The sequence below is a fragment of the Marmota flaviventris genome, chromosome 1 (genome assembly GCF_047511675.1).
Source record: "Marmota flaviventris isolate mMarFla1 chromosome 1, mMarFla1.hap1, whole genome shotgun sequence".
Taxonomy (NCBI): Eukaryota; Metazoa; Chordata; class Mammalia; order Rodentia; family Sciuridae; genus Marmota; species Marmota flaviventris.
In genome coordinates this window covers 209,094,822-209,114,002 of record NC_092498.1, presented here as the reverse complement: position 1 = coordinate 209,114,002, position 19,181 = coordinate 209,094,822, and the positions used below count along the sequence as shown (strand labels likewise).

The window sequence follows — 19,181 nt, the reverse complement described above, 5'->3', positions numbered from 1 at the left end:
TCCTGCCACTCTGGTTTCCTGGTTGAACTTGAACATCAGAAACAAGCCCCTTCCTCAGGCTCTTTGCACAGGCCACCCACCATTCCACAGACACACATGTCTGCAGGTGACTCTGTGGCTCTCTTCCTGTCTTCCTTGAGGGCTCACACCATGTGTCACCAATTGGCTGAACTTGTCTGAACACCCAGAAGGAAATGACACTCCCGGTGCCCTTTCTCCTCAAGAGCTACGGTGTGTCTGTCACCATCTGTATGTGGAAGGATTATTGCTCTGCTGCATGCATCGGCTTTACCTTCGTCTGTGATTTCCCCCTCATTAGATTCAAGGGATATTCAGTTTCTTGGGAGTGACTCATCAGAGTCTAGACAGTGCCTGGACCACTCATCACTACTTGAGATTCCTCAAATACAAGAAAGAGTTAGTCTTTAGTGATTTGTGTACAAGACCTCGTGAGGAAAGTCTGAGAGGGAGACAGGAACTCCAAACCAGAGAAGGAAAGGCTTCCCTTAGAGGGGAACTGAATCCGAAAACAGACAAATTAGTCTGTATACTATTAAAGATTCGATATGATTCTTACAGGTGAATATTACATAATCTCTCTCTTTATCTGTTAGTCACATCAAGTTCATGGAGGCAGAGAATACCTCACATGTTTCAAAATTTCTCCTCCTGGGAATTTCAGAGGACCCCACATTGCAACCCTTCCTCTTTGGGCTGTTTCTGTCCATGTACCTGGTCACTGTGCTGGGGAACCTGCTCATCATCCTGGCCACCATCTCAGACTCCCACCTGCACACGCCCATGTATTTCTTCCTCTCCAACCTGTCCTTTGTGGACATCTGCTTCACCTCCACCACCATCCCCAAGATGCTGGTGAACATCCAGACACAGAGCAAGGCCATTACCTATGCAGGCTGCATCACCCAGATATACTTTTTCATGCTCTTTGGGGTTTTGGATAACTTCCTCCTGGCTGTGATGGCCTATGACCGGTATATGGCCATCTGTCACCCCTTGCACTACATGGTCGTCATGAATCCCAGGTTCTGCATGTTGATGGTTCTGATGTCCAGCATTGTGAGTGCCCTGCATTCCTTGTTACACAGCTTAATGGTTTTGCAACTGTCCTTCTGCATGGAACTGGAAATTCCACACTTTATATGTGAACTTAATCAAGTGGTTCTACTGGCTTGTTCTGACACCTCCCCCAATGTCATGGTGATGTATTTTTCAGTGGTGTTTCTGGCTGGTGGCCCCATCGCTGGTATCCTGTACTCCTACTCCAAAATTGTGTCCTCTGTCCGTGCAATCTCATCAGCTCAGGGCAAGTACAAAGCCTTCTCCACCTGTGCGTCTCACCTCTCTGTGGTCTCCCTGTTCTACTCTACACTCCTGGGGGTGTACCTCAGCTCTTCCATTACCCAGAACTCACAATCCACGGCAAGAGCCTCAGTGATGTACAGTGTGGTCACCCCCATGCTGAACCCCTTCATCTACAGTCTGAGGAACAAGGACATCACGGGAGCCCTGAGGAGATTCTTCCAAGTGAAGCTCTAGAGGAGATATTTTCCACATCTTGCCTGTGGACACAGGCCTCAGAGACACTGAACCAGACCCTGCAGTTCTTTATCCAGACCACGAAGTAGATTTTGTGCCTTCTGTTAATTTCCTGGAAGTCTGATTCTTTGTTTTCAACCTCTTTATTGTGTCCTAATCTCATTGGAAAGCTCCCTGCTCTCCTGACACCCAACATGTCTTCCCTCTCAGGTTCCTGCTTTCCCAATGTCCTTTCCCCCAGATCAGACAGTCTGGAGGTTCCCAGGAGTCTCTCATCGTGACAAGTTGCACTCTCCAGTGGTAGAGAACCTCACTCAGAACTCAGGCCATTTCCTTTATTTATGAAGGAGACATTCTAAGCCTTCTGTTTTCCAGTTTTCTGTTCTTGATTCTGGGTGTGTTGGTGCTCTCACTGCTCATGATAATCCGGACTTCTACCAACTGGTGGTTGTACAGTAGATCATGCCCATTTATTATGCTCTTGGGGTGCTCTTTTCTTATCTTGGTCCTTTTCCTGTGTGTGCTATATTCTTTTGTAAAAACTACTAGTGAGGGCTAGGGTTGTGGCTCAGTGAAAGAGCAATTACCTAGCATGTGTGAGGCACTGGGTTCAATCCTCAGCACCACATAAAAATAAATAAACAAAATAAAGGTATTATGTCCATCTACAACTAAAAAAAAATAAAAAAAAGAACTAGTGAAATTTGCCACCAAACATGCATTAAATGTATAGTCTCTCCAGAAAGGCAAATTTGCTTTCATTAATTCATTAATCATTTTATGATCTTCAAGTCAGAGAATACCTTACATATGCTAAATGTATATATTTAATCATATATTTTATCTTCCATTGTACATTTTGTGTGAATTACCAGCTTTTGATGATGTGCGTCTGCTCACTGGAATGTGAAATCCATGTCATACATGGAGGGTCACTTCAGTGGACCTGGTGTCATTTTCTGAAGTATTCCTTGCTCCATCTTTCTGTTTCTGCCCAGAAGTTTTTAGTGCTCCCTGTAATTATGTCTCTTTCCAGTACCCTAAGGAAAATATTTCCCCTTTTTCAAAAAATTTCCTTAAACTTTAATGTGCAGTTAACCTTAATATGCACACTTCTGCATTATTCTGTCTTGTCTTTGGTGTTCTGAAGTTTCTTTAATGCTCTTGAGCAAAGGATAACATGGACAAGAACTTGCATCGTGCCCAAGGATTTGTGCCTCAGGGGCCCAAGGTATCTCTGCACTTATCCCTGTCCTTCCAAATATCCTGGTTACCTGGAATGATAGTCATCAGTGTTCACTTTTAATACAGTTGTTTGAAATACATGTACCCAGTCAGGTAGTCATGATTATTGTCTTTGAGTATTAGAACAAACATCCAGTTTCAGATGTAGCAGGGTATTCTGAATGTCTTCTGTGTGCACTTATTATTGTATCAGTGAGCTATTTATTCCTTGTAATAAACCATCCCCAAATAAATGGTTTAAGGTTGCATTTTTCTTTCTTTACCCGTAGGAGCCTTGGTTCTACAGGTCTTTGGGTCTTTTTCCTGGTATGTCTCTGGTCTCTCCCTCTGTGTATAGTCAGGTGTGAGTCAGGTGAGATGCTCAGTTTGTCTCGGCTGACATCACCCAGACTGGGAGGACAGCCACAGTTGGTGAAAGGGGCTCTGGTCCACACAGTCCCCATCCTGCATCAGCCCAGCCTTCATTCACTCTCGAGGTAGAGCCAGCGACAGGGAGCAGCAGGGACACGTGCAGGCACTTGAAGCACACTCGCACTTTCACCACTTTCTGTTTGACAAAGAACATTAAAACTCCTTCGACCTGCCAAGATTTAAGGTGGAGGAAAAGACCCTGCCTCTCAATGGGAAGAGCCTCACTGACAGGTTGAAAAAGTCAGGGACAAAGGAAAGGGAGCGAATGGCGGCCATCTCCTGCTAAGGGTCCAACACAAGTGTCAATTTCCATTCAGCAGATCTCTGCGGGAATCCTGAGGGATGATTCCTTGCACCTCCATCAGCAGCTGCAGAATAATTTTTTTTCTTGGAGAAGAGAGTGAGCATCCAACTGCATGTAGAAGGTGTAGAAATTCTACTTTGTATGGTCAAGACTTCTCAGATATGAATATTCTCTCCTGCCCTTCACCACCATCTCACCATTTCTAGACTAAGAAGAACTAAATCTTTTTTCCCTTGTGACCATCTTAGCTTGGGAATCGTATGTCTAACATTCATTAACTGAGCTATGGGGATGTGGACTCAATGGTACCATCTTCATGATGCAGCAGGTCACAGTAAGGGACGGTGGAAAGGAGAGCAGAGAAGGGTGGTTTGCACCTGCAGAAGCTCTGGGGACAAAAGACAGATGCGTGGTGACCAAGGTCTTCAAGTTGAACATTCTGGAAAGTTATCTAGGGTGGGCCCCTGGGATTCCCAGAGGTCCATTCCCGACCTTGCTTTGCACCCCTACCCAACCTCCAAGTGTGTAGCAGGCACTTTCCTTCCTTAGGTCTCTCTTTATCTTGTCATTCCCACTCCTATTCCAATCTTGCACTTCACTGGAGGCACGCATACCCTGTTCTTCACAACAAAGAGTTGCTTTACTTTAAACTCCAACAGATAACAATAATGTACCTATACATCAAAAATCCAGAGGAATGGGTTTTGAGTTTTCATTAAAAATAGATGAGCCTGGAGAACCTCATGCTACATGAAATAATCCAGATTCAGAAAGTCAAGGGCTGAATGCTCTCTCTCATATGCAGAAACAAGACCAAAATAGGGGAAAGAGAGGGGGGGAATCCTTTGAAAATAGAAGAGACATCAATGGCGCAGGGGAGGGAGATTGCGGGGGAGGAAGGAGGATGGGATACAATGAAATTGACCAAATTATGCTATGTACATAAATGAGTACACCACAGTGAATTTCACCTTTATGTAGATCTACAAAGCACTAATTTAAGAAACTCTAAATAAATAGAAGGGAGAGTAGTGGGAGTCAAATTCTTTTATCCCTCAGGATCTCTTTCTGAGGTGTGGGATCTGAACTGCTGTAGTCCGTTTGCTATCATAAAGAGAGCCCAGGTAAGGTTGAGCTCTACACACTGAGGAAAGCAAAGTAGAAAGAATTCCAGAAAAACAGAACTGGAGGCTGAGGACTGCTAACTGCTGTTCTAAACCTCACAGATTGGAGAACTACCATGTCTTGGGTCCATGAACCAAAAATCCCACCCCCCTTTTGTTTAAATCACTTGAGTTGGTGTTTTTATCAAGTGCAACTGAAAGACTTCTAACTACTTCCTACTCTATTTATTTGACTAATGGCTTTAAAAACAAATATGTGTAAGACACTGAACTACATTTTCATCTTTGATGGAGAGGATAATAAGGCATTTTCTGTAGGGAGGAAAACTAGTTTCTTACAATAATTCTACTAAATGATATATTATTTGATCAGTCCCAAGCACTGCTTCATTATTTTTGGCACTCCCTAGAATTCATTCCATAGGGAAACTGGAGGGGAATGTTTGATTTCTACATGAAGACTCTCAACCATTACAAGCTGCACAAAACACAAGGACAACATTTTTGCCATTTTTTAATATCTTTATTTTTATTTGTTTATTTTTATGTGGTGCTGAGGATGGAACCCAGTGTCTCACATGTGCAAGGAATGATAGAATGAAATTGAATGAAACTGTTGAGTTTCCATGCCAGGTAATCAGCAGAGTAGGAAGGACAGGGGATAAATGCAGGAATCCTTTGGACCCCTGAGGCGTGAGTCCTCATTCCCAGGGGCAAATCTGGGCAGGAGTCCAGTTATTGTTCATGTTGACTTTTGCTTATGAAAACTGAAGAAACTTGAGAACATCAAATGCAAGATGGAAAATACAATAAAATGGATACACAGATGATGTGTATTCATGTTCATTGCATGCTAAAGTTTATGGGAAAATTTTAAAAATGGGGAAATGTTTTGCTTAGAGTAACAGAAGGAATCATATTCAGAGGCAGTACTGGAAACTGGGCAGAAACAGCAAGACGGTGCAAGAAATACTTCAGAAGATGACACCAAGTCCTCTGATCCACTGAAGTGACCCCTCCATGCATGACACAGATTTCTTTTTCCAATGAGCTGATGCACATCATGAAAAGCTGGTAATTCATGGAAAAGGTGCAACTCAGCCTAATGAATATGATTGAAGGTTTAACATATATAAGGTCCTCTTTGAATCTGGGACCACAAAATGTCAATTGATTTACACAAATTTGCCTTTCTGGATAGATTACTCATTCAATGCATATATTTATTTTTGACAACTCAGAAAAAAAATTGATTAACCTGTACTAAAGTACAAATTAATTCACCAGAAAATTAGGAGCAATTCTTTTCAGATGATCTACAAACAGTCAATTTGGTTCCACATATGTCTGTTCATTTTGAGGGCTCTGTGCCGTTGATAGCAAATTTTACCAGTACTCTCTATAGAAGAATATAGCACACACAAGAAAAGGACCAAGATAAGAAAACAGCACCCCTGTGAGGTGCTGATCTACTGGGCATGATATACTGTACAACGACCAGTATATAGAAGTCTGGATTATCATGAGCAGTGAGAGCACCAAACCACACAGAATCAAGAACAGAAAACTGGAAAACAGAAGGCTTAGAATGTCTCCTTCATAAATAAAGGAAACGGCCTGAGTTCTGAGTGAGGTTCTCTACCACTGGACCAGTTCAACTCGTCACGATGGGAGACTCCTGGGAACCTCCAGACTGTCTGATCTGGGGGAAATGACATTGGGAAAGCAGGAACCTGAGAGGGAAGACATGTTGGGTGTTGGGAGAGCCGGGAGCTTTCCAATGAGGTTAGGACACAATAAAGAGTTTAAAAACAAAGAATCAGACTTCCAGGAAATTAACAGAAGGCACAAAGTCTACTTCGTGGTCTGGATAAAGAACTGCAGGGTCTGGTCCAGTGTCTCTGAGGCCCATGTCCACAGGCATGACTTGGAAAATGTCTCCTCTATGGCTTCCCTTGGAAGATTCTCCTCAGGGCTCCCGAGATGTCCTTGTTCCTCAGACTGTAGATGAAGGGGTTCAGCATGGGGGTGACCACACTGTACATCACTGAGGCTCTTGCTGTTGATTGTGAGTTCTGGGTAATGGAAGAGCTGAGGTACACCCCCAGGAGTGTAGAGTAGAACAGGGAGACCACAGAGAGGTGAGACGCACAGGTGGAGAAGGCTTTGTACTTACCCTGAGCTGAGGAGATTGCACGGATGGAGGACACGATCTTGGAGTAGGAGTATAGGATGCCAGCCAGGGGCCCACCAGCCAGCAACACTGCTGCAAAATACATCACCATGACATTGGGGAAGGTGTCAGAACAGGAAAGTTGGACCAGCTGGTTGAGTTCACACATAAAATGTGGGATCTCCACATCTGTGCAGAAGGACAGCCTGAAGGCCATTAAGGTTTCTAACAAAGAATTCAGGACAGTTGTCACCCAGCAAGCCAGCACCAGCCATCCACAGAGCTGATGGTTCATGATGACCATGTAGTGCAAGGGGTGACAGATGGCCACATATCGGTCATAGGCCATCACAGCCAGGAGGAAGTTGTCCAAAACACAAAAGAGTATGAAAAAGTATATCTGGGTGAGGCAGCCCGCATATGTGATGACCTTTCTGTGTGTCTGAATGTTCACCAGCATCTTTGGGATGCTCGTTGTGGTCAAGCCGATGTCCGCGAAGGACAGGTTGGAGAGGAAGAAGTACATGGGCGTGTGCAGATGGGAGTTTGAGATGGTGGCCATGATGATGAGCAGGTTTCCCAGCACAGTGACCAGGTACATGGACAGAAACAGCCCAAAGAGGAAGGGTTGCAATGTGGGGTCCTCTGAAATTCCCAGAAGAAGAAATTTTGAGTTGAGTGTGTTGTTCTTGGGCTCCATATATCTGCTGTGTCTAGCAAAAAATTAAACAAAACAGAAAGCATTTGACAAAGTTGTGCACTACTATACTAAAAGAATAATATCTTTCAAGTTTGAGTCAAGACTCTCTTTTCTAGTTTGTTTATGATTGTTAGCTCCTTTAAGGGATCCCATGCCTTCTCTGATTTGGAGTCCTGTCTTGCTCTCAGCCTCTCCCCAGGTGGCCCTGTATTACAGATCACTACACATGAACTCTTTATTGTATTTGAGGAATATCATTAGCGATGATGCTGGTCTAGGCACTGTCTGGATAATGAGGGTCACTCCCCCCAAACTGGATGTCCCATGAATCTATGGAAAGTAGTGGAAGAAGGTAAAACCAATGCACATAGGCAAAGCCATAATCGTTCCAAATTCAGATGGTGATGGGTAAACTGAAGCTTTTAAGGTGAAGGGCACTGAGAGTGTCATTTCCTTCTATGTGTTAGGTAAGGTCAGCCCTTAGGTGACACATGATGTGAGTCCCCCAGGAATACAGGGACAAAGCCACAGAGTCACCTGCAGACATGTGTGCCTGGCAGAAAGGAGGATGGCCAGTGCAGAGGGTCTGAGGAAGGTGCTTATTCCTGATGTTCAAGTTCAACCAGGAAGCCAGAGTGGCAGGAGGATGAGTAAGAGGGAGAGGGATGTGAGCTGGTGTCCCAGAGTGACAAGGCACAGATTCCCCCTTGAGGAGCTTCCTGGGCTCTCTGTGAATGGGCAGCACCTTGTTTATTTCTCTCAGTGGCCTTATGCTAGGGGTTGTGTGTTATGAGTCACCTTCTGGAATACTCTCAGCTCATGTCCCCTCTCTCTAAAACCTGCTCTTGCCCCTAAAGTCAAAAGAAAACACACAGGCTCACACACACACATGCACACACACACACACACACACACACCTGCAGTCCTCGGCTCCCTGGGGGCCCCTGCTATGCTCTATCCTTCTCACCTTCAGTCACACTAGTTACAAAGGATGACAGAGAAGCTGTCAATGTCGAATTATTTTTCGCCAAAATAATATCTGGATCACGTCAAGAATTCCCAGGTTGGTAATGACCACCACGCACACACATTCATTCTTGGCCTCCATTTTTCAAGAAAGTTTTTCACCCTGTATTAAAAAATGAACACACAATCAGTTCAGTGAAGAGAGAGAGAGAGAGAGAGAGAGAGAGAGAGAGAGAGAGAGAGAGAGAAATGGCTCTGAGGAGAAAATGATCTAATATGCTCAGGTGTCCATGAGATACTGAGAGAAGGAAAGAGCGTCCTTGGATAACTGAATGTAAGAAGAAAAAAATAAAGAATAGCAGGGGATTTCTGTCAAATAGAATAAAGATCAGGGAGAGGTGAGGGAGGAGGGGAGAGACAGGGGAGGAAGGGGAAATACTAGGGACGGAATCAGAGCAAATAATATTCCATGATTTTGTGATTTGTTAATTATGTCAAAATGAATCCTAATGTTATATATAACTGAAAGGAAACAATAATAAAAAAAGAACAGGAAAAGCTTCCTTGTTTCTGGTTGAAACTCCACTCCAATCAACCCTCATGGGGACCGGCAGAAATGATAGAAGGTCAAAATAAATAGTAGGTGAACATAATGATGTCTTGTTGGGGCCACCAATTTACAGCTGAACATTCATATAGAAAAGCACAGGCATGAGAGAACGAGTAACCAAAACTTCAAAAGGGGGGTGCAGAGAGCAAGACAACTAGGGTGTTTATATGAAATATTAACAGAGCTGTGTTCCTGCACCATTTATGGCTGATCTGAGTCACTGGTGTTTTGCATTTTGAATGGATACATAAAAATGGCACCTATTTATACAGTTCAAGGTGACATTTCAACAGATACATACATTGGGTTATGATCAAATCAGGGTGATTAGCATATCCACCACCTCCACCAGTTTTTCACTGTGATGAGAACATTCAAATGCTCTCGTGTGGATATTTAAAGGTCACAGGCTTGTGAACTCTGCTCATCCTCCTGGACAATGGCCCAGCAGAACTCAATGCTCCTCCCTACCTGTGACTGCAGCCCCTGGTCCACCTCCCCCATCCCTCCTGCCCCCAGTCCCTGGTCCCACTTTCTGTCCACTACTCAGGTGAGATCAGCTTTTATAGAGTATACAGTGAAATCAACTGACATTTGGTTTCCTGGGTAGCAAGCCAGATGAGAAGGAGAAATACCAATTTGAATTGATATGGTCAGGAGCCCTTTAGACAGGACCCAATCTTAATTGTTTCCTGGGCTATCTATTCTGAACTTTGCAATTAAACTCCACAGGCAAATCCCACTATTTTCTCCATAAAGCTCAAATGTGAAGTCTGGGAATAGATAGTATAGGAGTAAATTAAGGAAGGGGCCTGTCCTCATGCAACCCCTGCCGCCCTCAGATCACATTCTATAATGCCCTGCACACATCTTTGCAATTCCACCCCTCCACACAGAACCAACCCTGCTGGTGGAAAATCCCTGGGGACATCTCCTCCCACACACATTTCTCACACTAAGCTCTGCCTGCACATCTTGGGGTAGGTCTGATAGAGCACGGTTTCACAGCTTTACTCACCTTTCTGTTGTCATGGATATGTGGGAATATATGTTCATGATAGAGAATAAAAGTAAACAAAAGAAATTGTGAAATAAAAAGAATGGGAGTTGGGCACAGTGGCTGTGCCCTGTGATCTCAGGGACTCTGGAGACTGAGTTGGGAGATTTGCAAGTTCAAAGTCAAAATCAGCAACTTTGCAAGACTGTGTCTCAGAAGAAAAAACAAATGGCTGGGGATGTTGCTCAATGGTTAAGCCATTCTGTGTTAAATAAAGAATACCTAAAAAAAAGGAGGATGAGGAGGAGGAGGAGGAGGAGGAGGAGGAGGAGGAGGAGGAGGAGGAGGAGGAGGAGGGGGAGAACGCAGAGGAAATTCAGTGTTTCAAAACAGCTATATTAAACAAACTGAATAGAACATTTGAAGTTCAGTGTAACAATATATATATAATACCAAAAATTTAATTCTATGAGAATGGATTAACAAGAAAATTGACAAATAGGTAAACACAAAAGAATGCAGTAAAGAATATTCCTTGCAAGTTGTGGCATGAAGCCGATATTCAATGCTATTTATAAAATTAAACAGGCATTCTGTAAAAGTGGACAGTTAACATTTGACAAAGTTGTATATCTACATCACCGGAAAAGCTTACATAATTAAATAAAGTCTTGCATCAGTGTCTATCTGGAGGAAATTTAAGTTGGTCCTGTAATTCACATGTCAAAAAAAAAAAAAAAAAACGGAGAGAAATTTACAACTTCCACATTTTAGAGTAAGAATACATCTTGTAAAAACAACCATTTGTTTTTCATTTGCATTTCGTGAGGGCAGCAGAACAAAATCATCTAGAATAAGTTAAAGATTCGGAAGTAAGGAGATAAACATGTTTGACTACATAAAATTCAAAATCTTTTGTGGCCAGAAAAAGAAAAATCACTCCAAAAGTCAATATAGAAAAAGAAGTGACTGAAATTTTTCAGTAAAATGTGGATAACTATAGAAAAAAGGCTTATGATAGTAAGTAGCCAATCGAAAGGGTGCCCACCTCAGAGATCCCAAGTGCCCTCTCTTTACTGTGTGGTCCCTCCATAGATGATATGCATTTCTCCTTTCCACCTAATTGGTTGCAAATTTCCAGGACACGTGGACACGTGCTCTACTTACACTGTTACCACCCTGAGCCTCCACGCCCTCTTCTGATGGGGCTGCCTTTGCCCTCACCCCATGGTCATCAAGGACCTGGCATTACGGAACTCACTGTTCACTCCTCCTCCCACCATAGTAAACATATCCACCAATGAACTCATCAAACAATGCAGCAAACACCTCAGCAACCTGTCAGGGCTGGGCGAGGCTGGATTGGCTCTCAAGTGACCTTAGGTACCTGTCCTTGGCTTCCAGCCTCTCTGATGCCTTCCTGCAGCACCTGTTGGGCTCTCAGACTCACCTGGGTGGGTTCTGAATGAACAGTTTCTGGGTGGAGAATCAGATGCCTCCCAGGATGCTGCACCATGGAGACAAGCTCTGTCACCAGATGAGGCCACAGGGGGGTCAAGCCACAGTCCCCAAGCCACATGCAGGATCCTGAAGTACAAAACGTGGTCCCATCCTGACCAAGGTTGTGTACAAGCAAAGGGACAGCAGCAGGGGAGAGATTTACAAATGTGTGTCTGCAAATTAGGCTCCTTTGCCTCTTCTTATCCCAAACCTGAGGCGTCAGTTCCCTGTGGAGTATTGCTCCACACCAAAAGTAATTTTTTTTTTATTGCAGATTCTCTGTTCCCAAGACACCAGGTAAAAAACCAGGTCAATTGGTCTTTACTACTCCCCCAAGAATTCTTCTGCCTTCTAGAGAAATAACATCCTGACACTTTATTCCATTTGTGATATCAAGTTTTCTCCAAAGAATATGACAAAGGAAACTATCATGACCATTGCTCCCCACAGGCTTAACTTGTGTTGGGGACACCTCATCACCAATATCTCCAGAAAATTTTCTATTCCTCTCTTCAACTAGGGGTTCACCAGGATCACTTGATAGATGACTATGACTCCTGCAATCTGTGACTTCATGATGCTTTTTTCCAAAACAACAGAAATTTCATGTTTATCACCCAAGTTAAGAGCTATCACTTAGTCTTGTGTTTATAAAAGAATGGATAATTCAAAGGCATATTTTTACAGATTTTTATATGAAATGCCCTGAGGTTTACACTTTAAAAATTTTTAATTGATTTTATTTTTTAAATACATGACAGCAGAATGCTTCACAATTCTTATTACACATATAGAACACAATTTTTCATATTTCTGTATGTAAGGTATGTTCACACCAGTTCATGTCTTCATACATGTACTTTGGATGATGATGTCCATCACATTCCCCCATCATTACTAACCCCCTGCCCTCTCCCTTCTCCTCCCACCCCTCTTCCCTATCTAGAATTCTTCTATTCCTCCCAAGTTCCCTGCTCCCTACCCGACTATGAGTCAGTCACCTTATATCAGAGAAAACATTTGCCATTTTTGGGGGGGTATTGAATAACTTCACTTAATATATATATATATATATATATATATATATATATATATATATATATATATATATATATATATACCATATTTTAAAAATCCATTCATCTACTGAAGGGCATCTAGTTTGGTTCCACAGTTTAGCTATTGTGAATTGTGCTGCTATAAACATTAATGTGGCTGTGTCCCTGTAGTATGCTGTTTTTACGTCCTCTGGGTATAGACTGAGGAGAGGGATAGCTTGGTCAAATGGTGGTTCCATTCCCAGTTTTTCAAGGAATCTCTATTCTGCTTTACATATTGGCTGCACCAATTTGCAGTCCCACTAGCAATGTTTGAGTGTGCCTTTCCCCCCACATCCTCGCCAACACTTAATGTTGTTTTTCTTCATAATAGCTGCCATTCTGACTGAAGTGAGATGGTATCTTAGAGTAGTTTTGATTTGCATTTCTCTAATTGCTAGTGATGATGAACATTTTTTCATATATTTGTTGAATGATTGTATATCCTATTCTAAGAAGTGTCTGTTCTGGTCCTTGGCCCATTTGTTGATTGGGTTATTTGTGGGATTTGTGGTGTTTAGCTTTTGGAGTTTTTTATACACTCTAGAGATTAGTGCTCTATCTGATGTGTGAGGGGTAAAAATTTGCTCTCTGTTCACCTCACAGATTGTTTCTTTTGCTGAGAAAAAATTTTTTAGTTTGATTCCATCCCATTTACTGATTCTTGATTTTAATTCTTGTGCTATAGAAGTCTTATTAAGAAAGTTCGGGTCTAATTCCACATGATGAAGATTAGGGACTACTTTTTCTTCTATTAGACACAGAGCCTCTTGATCCATTTTTTAAAATATTTTTATTTTGATTATTTATTTTTATGTGGTGCTGAGGATCAAACCCAGTGCTTCATATGTGCAAAGCAATTGCTCTGCCACTGAGCCACAACCCCAGCCCTCTTGATCCATTTTGAGTTAAATTTTGAGCATGGGGGTGAGAGATAGGGGTTTAATTTCATTTTGTTGCATATGGATTTCCAGTATTCCAAGCACGATGTGTTGAAAGTGTATCCGCTTGATGCAGGTTAAAATATTCTCTACATGCCAGTTTAGTCTAAGTTATTAAGTTCTATAATTTCTTTATTCAACTTTTGTTTGGAAGATATATCCAGTAGTGATTGAGGAGTGTTAAAATCACCCAAGATCATTGTGTTGTGGTCAATTTGACTCTTGAACTTGAGAAGAGATTGTTTGATGAATATAGCGCACCATTGTTTGGGGAATATATATTTATGATTGTTATGTCTTGTTGGTGTATGGTTCCCTTGAGCAGTATGTAATGTCCATCTTTATCCCTTTTGATTAACCTTGGTTTGAAGTCTACTTTATTTCATATGAGTATGGAAACCTCTGCTTGCTTCTGCAGTCTGTGTGAGTGGTATGATTTTCCCCAACCTTTCACCTTCAGTCTGTGTATATCTTTTCCTATCAGATGAGTCTCCTGGAGGCAGCATTTTGTTGGGACTTTTAAAATCCAATCTACTAGCCTATATCTTTTGATTGGTTTAAGCCATTAACATTTAGGGTTACTATTGAGACATGGTTTGCATTTCCAGCCATATTTGTTTATTTTTGTTATTTAACTTGACTTGGTTTTCCTCTTTGTTTAGATTTTCCTTTAGTGTACTACCTCCCTCTGCTGATTTTCATTGCTGTTTTTCATTTCCTCTTCATGAAATATTTTTCCAAGGATGTTTTGTAGTGCCAGTTTTCTAGCTATAAATTCTTTTAACTTTTGTTTATCATGAAAGGTTTTTCTTTCATCTTCAAATCTAAAGCTTAATTTTGCTGGATACAAGATTCTTGGTTGGCACCCATTTTCTTTCAGAGCTTGATATATGTTGTTACAGGATCTTCTAGCTTTCAGGGTCTGTGTTGAAAAATCTGCCATTATTCTAACTGGTTTCCTCACATATGTAATGTGATTCCTTTCTCTTGTGGCTTTTAAAATTCTCTCCTTACTCTGTATGTTGGGCATTTTCATTATAATGTGCCTTGGTGTGGATCTGTTGGGATTTTGCACATTTGGCGTCCTGTAGGCTTTTTGAATTTGGATTTCTATTTCATTCTTCATGTCTGGAAAGTTTTCTGATATTGTTTCATTGAATAGAGTGCTCATTCCTTTGGTTTGGACCTCTATGCCTTCCTCTATCCCAATAACTCTTAAATTTGGCCTTTTTATGCTATTCCATATTTCTTGAATGTTCTGCTCATGGTTTCTTATCATTTTTGCAGTATGGTCTATGTTCTTTTCAAGATGATTTATTTGACCTTCATTGTCTGATGTTCTATATTCTAACTGGTCTACTCTGTTGGTGATGCTTTCATTTGAGTTTTTAATTTGGTTTATTATTTCTTTCATTTCAAGGATTTCTGTTTTTTTTATAACCTCTATCTCCCTGTTGAGGTGATTTTTTTTTCTTCTTGGATTTGTTTATGTAGAAGCTCATTGTCAAAGTGATCTTTCACTGCCTTTATGTGTTGTATTTTGTCTTCTTTTAGATCCCAGAACATTTTAACCATGTATATCCTGAACTCTTTCTGTGTAATTTTTTCTGTTGTAGCTGCCAATTCTTCTAATGATGTGTTGTCTAGATTTTTGTGGTACTTTCCTTGTCTTTTCATATTGCTCATGTGTCTTCCTTTCCAACTCTGTGGATCTGTTGTGTTATTGTTTTTACCCTATAGATTTGTGGTGCTCTTGTAGGGTTCCAAGATCTCTCCTTTGAGGGGAAGGACAAAGTTAACAAATCCCTATATCAACAGTACATCACCTATGAACAAATTGTTGTTATTAAGACATTTAAGTTTAGTCTCAATGTCCAGAAGTGTTGGATTCAATTATTATTTAAAAATAATCAGTAGTTTCATAAAAAGGTTTACAGTTTCTGGTGGTGGACAATGAACTGGGGGTCAGGCATAGGATGATATGTTGAGGGGAGAAGATGTGAGGGTATATAGTTAATATATCTTAGGAAATGTGAAGAAGAAATCTAGTGAAGAGGGTTAGTAGCAGGAGAAGAGATAGGAGGTAATTTGGGGTAGACAATTACATGGGAAGACAGTAGAGTGCCTAAAACAAGCACCCATATTTTTAGAAAAATACAGGATGTTAAAATAGTATAATTTGGAGGATAAGGGAGGAAGAAAAAGGAAAAAAAGAGAAAGAAAGAAAGAAAAAAGGCAAGAAGAAAAAGAAAGTGAAAAAAGAAAAAAGAAGGAAAAAAGAGAAAAAGAAAAAAGGGCTTATGCAATTCCTCTGTATTATATTATTCAGGTGACTCAGTCCTCAAAGTTCTATTTCATGCAGAGTTCTTGACTTTACATATGTTGGGGATGTGAGGGTCAGAGGATAGAAGGACAGAAGAGAAAGAAGAAGAGGAAAAAAAATTCTCTTAGAGATCCGTTTCTTTCTCTTCTCATCCAGTAGGTGGGGTTGTCTCATCCAGAAGGTGCCTCTGCCCACAGGAGGGTGTAGATAACCAGGGTGTGAAGACTGGACCTGGTGTGCAGCGTCTGGGAGTGGGGAGTGCCGCCCACCAGTCCCAGCAGGGAAATAGCATCTCACTCGTCTTTTTTTGTGACCCCTCATCTGACTTTAGCCCCCGGTAACATCTCCCTCTCTTGCCTGGAGATTTCCCAAATCCTGAACTCTCTGTTATGCTCCAGACTTTAGCCCCCTCTTATTTATCAGGTCCCAAATGTGGGACCTCTCACCCCCAGGCTCACACCAGGTGAGTGGAGCCCTGTTCGCAGTGCATTCCTGTCCAACTGAGAGCTGTTCTTGTGTTGGGTGGTCACTGTGCCGAGTTACCACTGTTTGGGGGAGGGATTGGAAATCAGGTACCTGCTCAGATGGTGATGGATCTTATAGCCACACCCACCACAAAATGGCGAGGAAGGTTTTCCAAGATGGAGTCCATCTGCTTCCAACAGGGGTGTCTGGTGAGGTGGGGGGAGCTGGGCGATGGCCTAGTGCTGTGAATAGGCAGCAGCAGAGTGACCTGTGTGGGAGCAACGCAGTCTGGAGCTCTGCAGAGGAGCTGATAGGTGTTTCTACTAAGCAGCTTGTGAGCCCTGCGTAAGCTAGAACTAAGGGTTTTGGGTCCAGAGTCCCGAAGACTTACTTGACTTATTGGAGATCCGATCTAGGGACTGCCCCCACATAATATGGCGAGAAAGATGAGCCAAGATGGCGGCAGTCTGCTTTCAGCGCCCGGGTGTCTGGTGAGGTTGCGGGAGCCTGGTGAAGTGGGGGGGGAGCCGGGCTATTGCTTTGTGCTGTAGGTAGGTAGCAGCTGAGTCACCTGCGTGGGAGCAGTGCAAAGTCTTGACAATCTGCAGATGTATTGATAGGTGATTCTGCTAAGGCGCTCCCTAAGCCTTGCATGGGCTAGAACTTCAGGCTTTGGGTCCTGCTCCAATGCCAAGAATCCTCCTCCACACGAGGTCACAGGGCTGGTGATTTCTGTGGAGAGCAGCTGTATGGGGTCCTCTCAGAGATGGAGTATTCCGACTAGGTGAAATCTGCGGTTGCAACAGTGTAGAGCATGGGGCAGCTCATTCCCTTCCTGCTGCCATGTTTTAAGATTTGCACTTTTAAGAATGCTCTTATTTAGTTTTCATAAAACCACATCTTTGTGGTCTATACTGCTCTGAACCTCAGGCTACTTTCATGCCATGGAGCTTGGAATGCTTCAGTGATCTGCACTATTAGGCTCTCCACATAAGAAATTCAGAGGACACACAAATATTCAGTCCATAACAGAATGCAGAGGCCATAAAGGCAGGGTGGAGGCACCTGGAATACAGGAAGTGCTCAGCAGACATTTGTGGTACATGAACAAAGACAAAAATCAATGTTCGAGGAAGTAGAATGCTAACAGTCCTGATTTCACCATTCATTCTCTTATGTATGCACAATTAAAATTATCACTGCTCCCTATAAACATGACTAATGATGTGTGAAATGACAATACACTTTCGACACTAATGTCATCTGCAAGGAGCCCTGTGACCTCCTCCTCTCCAATGTGCTGCCCTTATTCTTCCTCTCATTTGGTTGCTCTTGCAACAAATGGCAGAACTGGGTGACTAAGAATGAGTATCCTTGACTTTTCCCACACCTTCCAGGACACATCACCTGTCTTTCCCCAACCAGCATGACCTTAGCCATGGGCTGGTCATCTGCATCGTTTGTGGAGGTCAATGACTCTGACACTTAATTGGTTGAAAGTTTGTACCCTGAGAGGAAGTTGAGTTTCAGCAAATGCTTTCCCTCCATCTATGGAGAACATCAGATTATTTGAACTTTCCTTCTGGTCAAGATCTGTGTTTCTTGATTTTCATATTAAAAAACCACACCTGCATCCCTTTCATAGAGTCCAGGTGATCAGGGTGCACAATCTCTGATGTACTCGTGGGTGTGGTTTGCTAGTTCCTTGGTTGAGATTTTGCTTTACCTTCATCAAGGACATTGCCATATAGTTGCCTGGGTCCTCGTCTGGCTTTGCTATCAGTGTAAGTTTGGCCTTGTAAACTGAGTCTGGAAAAGTTTCCATCCTTTCTTTTCTTTTTTTTCTCTTTTGCCTTCGGGAGGAGTTTGAGATGGCTGCTATCAGCTCTTCAAGTGTTGGGTGGAATTCTGCAGTGAGTTCAGCAGGTCCTGGTTTTACCACATGGGAAGTTTCTTATTACTGATTCATTCTCCTCTCTCATTATCAGGCTTTCAGACTTATTTTTTCTTCCAGATCCAGTTCATCATAGGTTTTATGTGCCAAGGGTTTTATGCATTTCCTCTAGTTGTCCAGTAAGATGGACAATAGAGTTGCTGTGGCAAGTCCTTGTGTTTGTACTTCTGTTGGGCGGTTGTAATGACTCCACTGTCATTCCTGATTTATTTCAGGGCTATCTCTGTTCTCAGTCTATCAGAAGATTGTCAATTAGTTAACGTTCTAAAAGGACAACCTAATTTTGATATTTTATATTGTTTGCCCAGCCTCTGTATCATTCATTTCTGCTCTGATTTTCTTCCTCTGTTATGTTTGGGCTTAGTTTGTTCTTCTTTTTCTATTTTCTGGTGGCAAAGTGTTATTCATTTGCCATCTCTCTCCCTTTGTGATGTTCTTGTTCATTTCTATAAACATTCTTCTTGGAATTGATCTTGCTGCATCCCTTTGGTTTGATATTTTGGTTCCCATTTTTTTTTGTTTCTCTCAAGATAATTTAAATTGCCTTTTAATTTATTCATTGACCCACTGGTTTTACAGGAGCAGTTGTGAATGTGCACAGACCTCCTACAAAGGATGTGGGCTTTCAAACTAATGTTTTACCATATGGGAATCTTCTTATTACTGAGACATTCTTCCCTCTCATTATCAGACTTTCAGATTTTCTTTTTCTTCCTTTTCCAGTTCATGGCAGGTTTTATGTGTCCAGGGATTTATGCCTTTCTTGGAGGTTTGCCAGTAAAGTGGAGAATAGTTCACAGAGTTTTTATGAGTC

General features: G+C 42.1%; 2 protein-coding genes across 2 annotated transcripts; one reads left to right on the top strand and one right to left on the bottom strand.

Moving 5' to 3' along the window:
- Window positions 1-627: 627 nt before the first annotated feature.
- LOC114107793 (olfactory receptor 7A40-like) lies at window positions 628-1,557 on the top strand. Its single transcript, XM_027955224.2, has one exon. The coding sequence runs from the start codon at window positions 628-630 to the stop codon at window positions 1,555-1,557; it is 930 nt and encodes a 309-aa protein (XP_027811025.1).
- A 5,027-nt stretch (window positions 1,558-6,584) lies between these two features.
- On the bottom strand, window positions 6,585-7,514 carry LOC114107807 (olfactory receptor 7A40-like). Its single transcript, XM_027955247.2, has one exon. It carries the CDS (start codon window positions 7,512-7,514, stop codon window positions 6,585-6,587), a length of 930 nt encoding a protein of 309 aa, XP_027811048.2.
- Between the last annotated feature and the right edge of the window lie 11,667 nt (window positions 7,515-19,181).